Source organism: Acromyrmex echinatior, chromosome 2 (assembly GCF_024713525.1).
Source record: "Acromyrmex echinatior isolate Ae372 chromosome 2, ASM2471352v2, whole genome shotgun sequence".
NCBI classification, from domain to species: Eukaryota; Metazoa; Arthropoda; class Insecta; order Hymenoptera; family Formicidae; genus Acromyrmex; species Acromyrmex echinatior.
Window position 1 is genome coordinate 18,403,726 of NC_141853.1, and position 13,355 is coordinate 18,417,080.

Here is a 13,355-nt window from a genome sequence, read left to right on the forward strand (position 1 = left end):
GATAGAATCAGTCTATCTTTGTTTTATCATTCCTATCGTCTCTACTTCTCTTTCATACATATCTCATCTCTCCAGACTTGGCTGCTTAGACTGCACTTTTTTCGAGCCACTCTCTCGCTAATATTAACGTACATTCGTGGAAGGTACTAACGCAACCGAACACACGTTAGCCCTTTAACTTTCTCTCATATAGGCCTATCCTATCTTTTACCGAATGTTCCAAATGTTCCTCTCTTGTCTACGTAAAGGGTCCTCTAAACCGCTCTTTCCTCCTATTTCCATCCGTACTGGGAAACGTAAACTTCGTGCACGCAAATTTGTGGACGATATTCGCAATATTTGCCCGGGCCAAGCCATTGTTTCGGGGACAGAGTTTATTATGAATCGATCCAAGCTGACAGAGAGAGCAGACGATGAGAGGGATTGAGAAAGAGATACCCTATACATGCAGAGAGCCAGAGGGATACTGCAACGTGTCGCCCCTTCTAAATCAAACCGACTGAACCTATCCTTCTACGTCGTCGGCGCTTGCGTTCCTATCTTTCCGATTCCGCTATTACTTCCTTCGACCGTAACGGAATAAGAGCACCGTATTTACGTAAAGGTTTCAAACATTTCGTATGCCGAGATCACGTAGCAATATAAAATCCTTTTCAAGACCAGTCTCGATGATATTTTAAAAGATTACATAATATTTCCCAGATAGCTACGTTTTTATTCTCAACCCTTCGATATTTCGTACTCTGATATTCGCGACAAACATGTCGCAAGACAAAAAGAATTGCGTCTTATTTGACGTGATTTCTCAAATCCGCACGCGTCATCGCGATCAACATTCAACGCGAGATGGACAGTATCCTTACGTCCACGATTTCTTTTCGGGCGATTGGCAACGTCTCCACCAGTCTTCCTCTCGTTGGCGTCCACGTCGCTCCTCGTTTGTACACTCAAGCGTGGATTATGATCCGACGAAGTGTCGAAAAAGAGAGTCTCGGTCATCCGACGTCTCTGAAGATGATCAAGAGAACCGAAGTCACCGGTCGATTTTGCACTTCGAAAGAGACAGCGCGGACAAACTGGCGATCAGAACGGGACCAACATCACGAGCTGAAATTAGGTTGAATGTCATATACGCGTGAGATCGTGCTGACGGGCTCCCTTGTGTTTTTGGTGGTTGCAGGTGGATTATCATCACCCCTGCAGCGCCCCTCGACCGCCTCGCCCCACGGGGTCGGAGGTGTGCCACCTACGTCCCATGTGTCCTCCCAGCAACCACCGCCACCACCTCCGACAGCAGCCTCTCTCCCTCCACGTTCCACTCCGACGCCCTCTTCGGCCACTTCGACGACTTCGAGTCTCCTCTTCCCGCCACCTCTCCAGAACGTCGAGACTTTCGGCTCGTTTCTCGGTGAAGAAATCGTAGCCAATTGGAGGCGGACATTGGAAAGGTCTATCATGAGCCAACAGCAGCAACAGCAGCAGCAACAACAGCAGCAACAGCAACAACAGCAGCAACAATCACAGCCATCTCAACTAAGCCAATTAACTCAACAGCAACAACAATTACAACAAGCCCAACCGCACATGGGTTTACATCCGCCAACAACGCCAAGTAGTTTAAATCATCTTCCATCACCGGGTGCGGATCCATCATCCACTTCAAACACTCCGGTGAAATCGAACACACCGATCGGTACAACATCCTTGGGCAGTTTAGATGTCACTGAGAAAGCGCCAACGCCAGTATCAGGACATGAAACACCAGCCCCTCCAACACCATCCTCCACAACCGCCTTGACATCGCCGCCGAGCTTCCAGCCACCGACGTCGATGGTGGAAACTAGTACCCCTTCAGCTTCCATCAATGGCAGCGGTCTCACACCCGGCGTACCAAGTGCACCGCCCCCGAAGAGTCCGCCTGATCAAGAATCATGTCACAATAATAATAATAGCCATCATCTAGCAAATAACAATATCGGCGGGCTAAGTGTTCTCGATACGCTGAAGAGTCCGTTTCGGTTTGACGATCGAACGTATCCCTTCCGATTCGGCGACGAGTTCGGTGCCGCCGGTATGGCCGGTCGGCTGGGCGAGTCCCTCATTCCAAAGGGAGATCCCATGGAAGCGAGACTGCAGGAAATGTTGCGCCATAATATGGACAAATACGCCTCACAGAATCTTGACACTCTTCATATAGCCAGGCGAGTGCGCGAACTATTGTCGATACACAATATCGGTCAAAGACTATTCGCCAAATATGTTCTTGGGCTAAGTCAAGGCACGGTCAGCGAGTTACTCAGTAAGCCCAAGCCTTGGGACAAGTTAACCGAAAAGGGCCGTGACAGTTATCGGAAGATGCACGGTTGGGCTTGCGACGAGAACGCCGTGATGCTGCTCAAGTCCCTCATCCCCAAGAAAGGTGAGTACCGATCATCAGTTCCAGCTCTCTCTCTCTCTTTCTCTCTCTCTCCGTTTCTCACTAAGTTTTTTAATTTTTATTTCAATCGTTTCGTACAATTTCTCGACGCGCCTCTGCGTAACGTCCGACACGACGAAGGCTGGGTCATCTAACATCTTGATGTCTATGAAGACGGACGAGACATCATAATTACATATGCCGCCATATTGTAGCGGATACTTGTGGCAATCATTATTAATTTCGTTTCCTTCCACGCCTCATAAGCGTGATAAATCGCGTTGATAAAGTTCAAGATAATCATTCGAGAATGCGCAATCGAATAGTTTGCTATCTTAAGTGTGTAATTACATTGTTAATCACATTCCGTCTTCGATTCTTGAGACACTAAACAGCAATTCCTACAACGAGTTATCCGCCACAATGTACTTCTGCCTTCATCGTCGACGACAAACTTGTCGATTAACTTAACTCTCGAAAATCTTCCGCCTCGCACTGCCAATAATCCATCTCGCCGAATCACTAACCACGAGCTGTCAGCTAACCTTTCGGCTGTCTAACGCGGGACCTGATGGTACTTCCGTTCCCTCTAACTACACCGCGGGAAAGGAACGTTCAAGAGATCTCATCCCTCTTCGTGTACACGCGAATCATTAGGGAGTTAAGTGTGCGTTGGTGACATCGTGAGCTTTCGCTATAGACAAGTTAGAAGAATGAGACTGATAAATCCTACAAATCATTGATACAAGTCTACCGCAATGAAATAATCTATGATTTTGTAGAACCTTGCAATAATAACACAATAAGTACACAAATAGGATTTGATACTTACAATAAGTTTATCTTTGTATAAACTTGTATAATTATAAGATAAAAAGTACTTCGCTACATTGCTATATCGTGTTATTATCAAAGCCACATTATGCTCAATATTTGATGAAAAAGAACGTTGTATCTAGACTTGAATAACTATAGTCTTAATTAAATTACGCAGCTCGTTGGCATACCTTACCCGCTATCGATTGTATGCTGCGTTTGGCAGCCATATTGTTTAGACTAATAGCTCTTGGGAATAGAAAGTCCCGGATGAGCACTAGGTAGGGGTGAGATGTATAAAGGGTTCCGCGGTGTATAGAAAGGGAAGAGATAGGGGAAGAAAGGAAGATCCAGTGGAGAACATAGAAATCCTAAATATGTCGGTCTTTTATTATCGGTGAGCAATTTACACTTTTCCGCTTGCCACGGCTTTGCTAGATTATAGTGAGTAAACGGTATTTTATCTTGGCATCGCTGTGAATATTCTCATGATATACTCATAGTAATTAGAAAAACATCTATCCTCGGTGATAATAGAGTTATATTTGACAAGTACATGAGTGTAATATCGTAATAATTTTTTTTTTACGCGTTTCATTCACAAAATATGCTCTCGCAACAGCGACGTATGAACTCGCAATACACGACCGTGCGATCCCTTCCGCTTTTTTGTAAATATTAATATCAATCGCGCAGGATGTTGACTCAATGCCATCATTTTCCCTTCACGTCCGGTGACGAAATAAAACGTGTATAAAATTCAGTCGGAGCACGACATGCGTCCCGCATCAATGGATTGTCGGTTTCCGTCGGATCTCTGGTAACAACAATCACGGGGCATTACAGCGGATAGGACAGAGTGCACACGAAAGAGGGAGGGACGGAACACAAATGGAATGAAGGGTTAGGACGATCGTAGGGTGGCGGGAGGGAACCGGTGACAAAAACTTAGGGGATCGTAACATTTCTCGATGCGTAAAATTACAGGGACGCGAGTATTATTCCGTGGCGTGAGCGCGGTAGTAAATCAAAATTACAAGAACCACTGCTAATGCGATCGAAATTGGTCAAGTAAAGCGTCAAAGGAAAAAAAATCTTAATAAAAAATATTAATGGTCATTGTTAATATGTTTTAAATACTATTTCTTAGCGCCGTATTATTTCAGAATTTTATTTTAATTCTCAATTAAACCATATTTATATATAGCTCGTGTATTAAACAACTGAGGCATGTTATTTGCATAAATAATTAATAGATACTACAATCAAGTTTCTTTAGATTCAAAAATAGTTATAATCAATTATTTAAAATCTGTATTAAAAATATATCATCATACGTTTCTCTAGTTATCGGATTAATCATTCACTGTGGGCATTTGTTCATATGAATCGTGGTCATAAGCCCTTTGTGATCGAAAATCCGGCGTGATTCAATAGCATAAATATACTTGGAGTAATGTCCAAAACTTCTATAATCAGACGTGATTTATGGGCAAAAATCAGTGACTTTATAAAGCCTGAAAGGCGCCGCCTAGCTTTGGTGGAAGTGTCGGTTAAGATAAGTTTGCGTCGAGCTAAATACCTGATCTAACGACTCATCGTGTGCTCTATAGACAAGCACAGGCGCAATGTCACCGAAAGCTTTAATATGATTTGTGAATCCCCTTTGTGATCATCTTATTATTTATCATTCATTAAAAATTGTACGTTCAAAAATTGTTACTATTATATAATAATGATAACAATAATGAGCTACTTTTGAGTCGAAATGATTCTGTATTAATTCACAATTTTTGTTATAAATTTAAAACAAAGTTTATCCTCCGAGTATCACGTAAATCGTGCGCATAATTATTGTATGTGTACCAAGCAAAGGCTCTATTAGTCTTTACAGTCTGCTTCACGCGATACTCTTCAATCTTTACACTCATACTTATTTATGAACGTGTTAATTTTCATGAAAATTTACTCGCTATAGTGCTGACAATGAATTTATTCGCGTGTAGTTCAGAGTGACATGATTTGGATCCAGTTGCTCAAAGTTCTCGAGTCTTCCGATGATCTAAATCGCGGCTATATAAATTACGCAGATAGCTTTCAGTCAGTCGCTTAAGATAAGCCACAAAAATCGCGCGTTCGTGGAAACTACTAATCCCACGACAAACATATCTGGATCTTGGCCCACTATTCAGCACGGCACGTTTGAGTGGTATATTATTGCTTGCGCGGAGCGCTACAACACAATTGATCTAAACGCAACCAAAAACAACGCGAGATTACTGTAATAAACATAGTTGGTCTAGCTCCAAGTCAGTTTATTGCAAAATTTTGTTTCCTGCAGCGGTGAGTGCATGTCGCACATGTGCGATTCGCCGGAGTCTCCCGGAGACTTTTCGCGACGACCGTCACGGATGAAAATCATAGTTACGATGATTTGTAACCGCAGCGAGAAACGTTATGAGCCATACTCATAATCATATAACTATGATTTTCATACGAATGACAGGACGTTTATGCTTTTATAACTAATATAATTATTGCATTTTATGGAAGAGCATAAATAGGTTTTTTTATTATTCTCATTTTATAATTAGCTTTATAATTCTATTTATAAAGAAAGGATTAACTCAAAACATATATAGAGAATAGTATCGAATCCAGAAAAGTATTCGTCTAACGATTGCGATTATAAAAGTATTTCATATGCGAACGTTGACCCGAGCCGAAAAAGAGATAACATTATCGAAGTGCGATAGCGATTTCAAAACTCATGTAATATTTATGCGTGACAATATCAGTTGAACTACATATATACCCAAATACACATTAAATCAAAATTACGATTTACAGAGGTCATCAGAAGACTAGCTGATTGTTCGTCTGTCGTTCGAAGAATTAGATCTTTATATAATAATTTTTATAGGAAAATTATTTATTATTTGCGAAAATAGTTGAAACTTTTTCAAATTGTTTTTAATCACAAAATAGTCTTATTTGAATCTGAAAAAGTGAATTAATTATACGTAGAGATTGAAATCAGAGTGTCACGGAATTCTCTTGTACAATTCTTAAGGGTGTAATTTTGGCTGTATAATATCAACTGCATAATCAATTGAAAAATATCAGCACAAAAATCAGCTAAAAAGTGAATATTAACCAAAAAAAATTATTAATCATAATCATAAAAATTATTTGTCATAATCATAAATATATTCTAAAACAAAACAAATAATTTTGCTCATAATAGCTTTATGCAAAAAAATGATCATATTTTGTTTTGGGCTAAATAAATGATTGGGCTAGTTAAATGATTAAGTAGATCCAAATAAACTTTTGCACAAATATTAAAATTTTATTAATATATTAGGTGTTGGAATTAATTCGTAGCGTTTTACAAGTGATGGGAAGTACTTTCATTAATGTATTTTTTAATGCTCATGTGAAATAAATAACATTCTTTCATTAAAAACGCTACGAATTAATTCCAACACCTAATATATAAAAATTTCATTTAATTCGTAATGCTACGACCTCATTAAATTTGCAAACAAATAATACAAAATGTGATTTACATAAGAATCAAGGTAAACAAAAATATTAAATAATTTTTAAATCAATAAGGTTTTTAAGTCAATAAAAGAATGCTCCAATTTTACATAGATACTCTAGACATAACAATAGAACTATCTATGAAATTTTAATACTTTTAGTAATGTTTTAAGATATGACACATACATCTTTAAAATTATCTGTCTATACAAATAGAAATTAATTCATTGTGAATCATTGGTGGTTTCTAAGATCGAAATAATTCAATTCAATTTGGAATTATGTTTTTGCTACCAACATCGATTATTCCTTAATTGTCCAGAAAAGAAATTGACACGACGATGCCTCGCGAGTCTACGTACGTCGTATATCTCACCGTTAGTTGAACAAGTTGCTATACAACAACACACCTCCACCCGCAAAAGTAACGAGGAAAATACTTCTTGTATACAGGTGCGCGCACAGGTGCACACAAACGGTGCAGAGCGCAACGCTCCCAACTGTATCCCGCGCGAACAAGTTTCGTTCATTAGCTCCGCCTCGCGCGCCGATTTTATCGGATCTCATATATCGCTCGTATCCTTCCACATCTTAACGCCTCGCCGCGACGAGACACGTTATGTGCGCACGACCTGTTCAGAATTTTCGGGTGCAAACGCGTCTTGGTTCTTAACGATGATGCAAACGAGGATTCGATGTGAATGCAATCATAAGCTCGCCGATAACATCTAGTTTCTCCTTGAAATTGATACTTAAAACTAAGTATTTGAAGAAACTGGCATTTCGTTATTTATTTTATATTTCCAGCATGTCGCTGTGTTGCTAATTAAATTACTTAATAATTGTTCGATCAACATTCTGTGAGATATTTAAATTTGCATTTGGATGCACTGTACAAAATGAATGGAATGCGCACGATAAATAAAATACAAACAAATATGTGTGTACTTGTTCTGCTTATCTCTAAAATAATATCATTACGGTCAATGAATTTCCTCTGAAGCACTGATCAGCGAATTAGCATATCGTGGACAACTTACAAAATATTCATTTCTTTTTTAATCAGCATCATCAAGATAATGAAATTATTGGATGTATTTAGCTCGACGTTGCTTAAATATTATATAACAGAATATATACGATTCTCTCCGAGTTTTATTCCGTCAATTTTACGAAAAAATCGAGTTGATGAAGATCGTAGATTTCCATACACGGCGCATGTACGCGTGGTCTTCACAAATCCCGCTTGCGATCGTGAGTCGTAACTCCCGCGTAGCGCTCGGAAGCATCGTAACCCGTAACTCCCGTAACAATCGGGTGAATTTCTTAAGTCACCGTTACCGGCGAACTCCCACGAAATCGTTCCAGATTTTGTAATCAGGTCTATTGTCGACGTTTCTCTCTTATTTCGCGCCGCGTGCGCGCTCGTGTGTGCGCGGGTCGCGTCGCGTGCACGTGCATGCGTCGAGACAATTTTACGGCGCGAATATAATTGCCGCCGGTATACGATATGGTTTCCTTTCCGGCGAAACACGTACGAGGTACGCGTACGCGAACATTTCCTTCGCGCGTTGTTGTCGTCGCGTCTATTGTATACCGCGAACGGACGCGATTGTTCTCTCTTTCGTCGATTCTCCGTAAGCGGTCTTTGATGCCGCGACGCGATCGGGACGCACGTCGTCCGTGACGTTTCGCCATCCGCAAGTGAGACGAAGGTGCCAACGGCGGGCGCGCAATCGCTGAGAAAAGTATGGATTTAGTGCGCAAAGCTCGTAACAATGCGGGACATACCGCAACGTTGCGTAAACAATCGGGCCATTTTCCAAGCGACTTTATCCCGTCATCGAGATTTTTCAAACCGTGAGAAATTGACGCATGTGTGAGCGATCGAAGTAGCGATGAGATGAAAATCTTTTATCATTCAACTGTCGAGAATATACAATGCAACTCACGCGATATTTTTCGAAGTCTGATTCTAACGCCTTTCCCGTCACAATGTAACATCCTTTAGAAACTTTATGAAATACTCCTAAATCTAATTTCATTAAAACCTACTGCGATACACACGCTATACTTGCCGCCTAAAAAGTAGCACACAAGTTAATTCGTGATTAAGCAAATTTGTGGAAAAATATTTCTTAATTGAGAGAAATATTGTGAAATTGCGGCGATACTGTTCATTGTATGTAGGCTAATGAGAATGTCTGTGGATATATGTGATAAGTAAAGAATTATGCTCATCGTCGTTGTAGGTTGGACACGTCGTATAAAGTACGATCGCCTGCGATCGCGTTTGTCCGATAATATTTGTTGCCCGACTACTTATTCTAGATTTTCTATGAGAAAGTTGCCGGAGGATGTTGGTTCTCGAGCGTAATAATCAACTGGCGCGCACGATTCCGTACGATGCGCGTAAGGTTTCCCACGTGATGCCGTCGAAGTACGGAAAGGAAGATGTTAGTGACGCAAGTAACTCTCTCACCGTCAGTTTCCAACAAGATTGAGCTACGCTGTCATGTGGCAGCATTTGGTTTGCACGATAATAGTATAGAATTTCGAAGTGCTATGCATATATCAAAATTAATTATCTTCAATAATAGCAATCAACAAACGTTTAGATGCAGCAGCAAAATTGTGAGCCGATGATGAAATTCGTTCATTTTAATATTTTTTTTTTTAATTAATGAAATTGTAAAACCTATGTAAAACCATAATCATATCGGCCAATTGAATTATATGATTGTGACTGGCGATTATTTTTCATCAATTACCAATCGTTGATTACAGCTTAACGTGATTCCTCGAATAGAGCTTCAAATATTGCCATTGTTACCACAATTCAAATGATATATTCCATTCGATAATGATAGCGCTAATTTTGGGATCGTAGATGGCCTAGAAAAGACGTAATAATGACCTCATTTCTTTTATCTCGATATACTCCTGCAAACATTTTCTATACGTAGCATAATCGTTACACATGTTTCTCCGAATTCAGCGATAAAATTGCCAGTATATAACAATGTATATTTATAATATGATAAAAATTTATAACATTTTTTATGAGCAATCTTTCTGACACATTTCCAATTACCTACGTTTGCCAAGAGGATTATTTTATATCGGTCATCATGATATCTATCGAGTTTTTCATTTTTGAAATTGCGTTATTAATAGCAGCTGATCTTAACAAATCCAGAATCTGTTCTACGAAAGAACATTTATTAATTCTATATGTATATTCATAGGCACATGAAGAGAACAGAAAAGCATAATCACGCAAGCACGAGTTTGTTTGGCAGGAATTCAAAAGTTGACCATGCGCGATCGCGGATATGCATCATCATTCTTTCTTTTCCCGATTTCACTTGAATGCTTCGAACTACCCACCTGATTGTCAATTGCATGAACATTTCACTATCGTTATCTTAATCGGCAAGCTTGTCGATTTCTTCTGACGAAGGTACCATTATCTATCAGCGTTAGAGCGTATAATATGATGGAATGCAACTTACATGTATTATTGCTAGGGAAGTTAAATTTCTCGTGGAGGATGTATGCTATATGATACTCTAATCAGAGAAGCGATGAAAAAGAAACATTATTTTTCTTCTTAATACGGCACTCGCCGCTGACGTTGCGATTGCATTAGGATTAGAAGCAATCATATCTACACAACACAAATGATACAAGATAATGATACAAAACGTAGCTCTCAAATCTAGTAAGAATCGTTCACTACACTCACAATCATAGAAATACAGTGGATTCCAGTACGAGCGTATATTTAAGTAAGGAATATTTAAGTAAAGAACATCATATCTTGATGGACAAATCGTTCGAAGATTATTTCTTCTTCCATACCGTCAAAATACGTACGAGATTCTTACGCCGCGTGTCAAGCCACTTTCTCTCGTCGATTCGCGTGCAATGCTCGTGAGAGCAATCAAAGACATGATCGGTAGTTTATTCGTCTGAATCTTGCAGTTGATTGGTCAATTAGACAGGAAACACGTAGGAGGACTACACTCCTGCCGACGTGCAAGGGAAAGACCGCAAGGGAGAGGGTCCAGAAGAGGATATTTTAATTATCGTCGTTGAGTATACTTTGCCTTCGGGTTCAGCACGCAGTTATCGATTGTGCGCATTATTAATTGCTTAGGAACATAAAATCATCCTCCAAATATGACTCATTATTAATATAGGTTACTATTTTCGAATAAACATTCTTCATTAGAAAATAAATGTAATTTGTAAGATCAATTTAAGATTTTACAACATATACATATTTATATATTGTATGATGTAAAAAAATAACATTTTTTTAAAGATATATTCAGCAGAGGAAAATAAGCGAAAATAGTAAAATAACACTGCTATCAAAAGTCAGTTAAACATCGCGTCGCGAATTATTTATGTTTTTCATTCAAATTTATTTTTATATATATCTGATTATATTTCTAAGCCAACCAAACTGAGTAAGAATACACCACAAGTTGTGCCTCACCCGTAGAGTATGTTTCAGGCAAGGAACAAGGAATGCCAGCATTCGCACGTGGACCACAGGATAGTGGTCCGCAAGAAATGAGTGATGAAAGATTGGCACATATTCTGTCGGAATCGAGCCATATGCAAATGAGAAGTGAGCATGAAGTATCGAACGATGCTGACAGCAAGAGTCCGAACAGAATCGGTTGCCCGAGTCCGTTCAACAAAGACAGACTGGACAGCCAAAATAGGAGACTGAAGAAATATGAAAACGACGACATTCCCCAGGAGAAGGTAGTAAGGATTTATCAAGAAGAACTGGCTAAGCTGATGGGCACGAGAGTGGAGAATCTTCGTCCGCGAGAATTCCCTAGGTAAGATCGACGATTAATGACGTGGATTTTCTTATATCGCAGCCCACTCGAATGATACAATATCTGCCAATGCATGACGATGACTAAATGGATAATATATACAATCGAATTAATGTCCTATGCTCGGATATGACACGAAATGTCAAGAGCAAATCATCGTTTCGTGCTAAGAAAAAAAAACCTTATTTGAGTGGCAACTTTCTACGTTAAATCAAATAAAAATGCTCGATGCATTCGAATATGACGTACATATTCGACTATACATCGTATTTCGACTATATGTTAAAAAAAAAAAAAGATTTTTCTATGTGAAATGTAATTTGAAGTTGACGGGTTTGATAATATAATGTTTATGTGTGATTACATTAACCGTGATTGATCATTATTGAGGACAGCACATGACCTCGATTGACCGTAGCGCGATCTTTCCACATTTTTTCAGTGGTACGCAGAGCAGTCTTCAAGGCATCGAGCGCACCCAGGAAGACATTCGATTAGCATTGGACGCTTATCACCGTGAGCTCCAAAAATTGAATGCCGCACCAGGTCAGAATCCCTCGATGACTGGACTGCCAGGATTGCCTGGATTACCAGGTTTGTTGGCGCTTCAGCAACAAGCTCTTCAACAACATCATCTAGCCGCGAATGGCGGCGGTGGTGTTCAGGACTTGAGTTTAGGCAAAGTGGATCCGCGCAATAAAATGATAAATGGTGTGTCAGAAGAAGAAAAAGAGAAGATGGAAGAGGCGATGAGACACGCTGGAAGTGCATTCTCTTTGGTGAGGCCGAAGCAAGAATCGACAGGTCCTCAATCGACGCCTGGCGGTTCTAGCGCAAGTTCACCGCTTGGCAATTCCATACTTCCCCCTGCGATGACACCCAACGAAGAGTTCTCCAGTGCGGCGGCAGCCAGTCCTCTTCAGAGAATGGCCTCCATCACGAACAGTCTGATAAGTCAACCGTCCACCCCAACTCATCATTCAGCCAATCAAAGACCGCTGAAAGCTGTGCTTCCTCCGATCACGCAACAGCAGTTCGACCTGTACAATAATCTTAATACGGAAGATATTGTGAAAAGGGTAAGGGCCACGGTACGAGTATTAATTGTATAATTTATTGTTTGTACTGTATCTAATCTCAAATTTTTTTCCTACTGTTAATGTGCAGGTGAAGGAACAGCTGTCTCAGTATTCGATTTCGCAGCGGCTATTCGGCGAATCAGTATTGGGTCTATCTCAGGGATCAGTGTCAGACCTCCTCGCGCGTCCAAAACCATGGCACATGCTAACCCAAAAAGGTCGTGAGCCCTTTATCCGAATGAAAATGTTCCTCGAAGATGACAACGCGGTGCACAAGCTCGTCGCCAGCCAGTACAAGATCGCCCCGGAGAAGCTAATGAGGACCGGCGGCTACGGCGGCCTGCCTCGTAAGTTTAACTCAGGTCAATATAGATGTTTTGTTACTTTATTATCAACGTAGTTCGGGAGCTCTGGTATGTCTGTCAAGCACGACGTCATGATAAGTTGTCGTGTATCTTGTTGTGATGAAAAGCGACTTTAAATAAGCATGACATTTTTGTAATATAGAGACGCAACTTTATTTTATTATAGAATGAGTTAAAAATTGCATTTATATGATATTCGATAGAAAAATTGCATTGTTTGACGTCCGTAGAAGATGAGCTTTCGGACTATCAAATTTACTTTTATACT

The 13,355-nt window shown here is 40.1% G+C and overlaps 1 protein-coding gene across 6 annotated transcripts in view; it reads left to right on the forward strand.

Annotated features, from left to right (window-relative positions):
* Window positions 1-13,355, forward strand: part of cut (homeobox protein, cut) — a 143,102-nt gene that overhangs the window by 124,303 nt on the left and 5,444 nt on the right. Inside the window, exons 5-8 of one of the 6 annotated variants that reach the window (XM_087403637.1) lie at window positions 1,181-2,419; window positions 11,295-11,643; window positions 12,062-12,734; window positions 12,811-13,084. In XM_087403637.1, the coding sequence (XP_087259763.1) occupies window positions 1,181-2,419; window positions 11,295-11,643; window positions 12,062-12,734; window positions 12,811-13,084 (2,535 nt within the window). The remainder of the gene's footprint in view (window positions 1-1,180; window positions 2,420-11,294; window positions 11,644-12,061; window positions 12,735-12,810; window positions 13,085-13,355) is intronic. The other 5 variants (XM_087403640.1, XM_087403641.1, XM_087403639.1 and 2 more) reach the window with 5 other exon arrangements.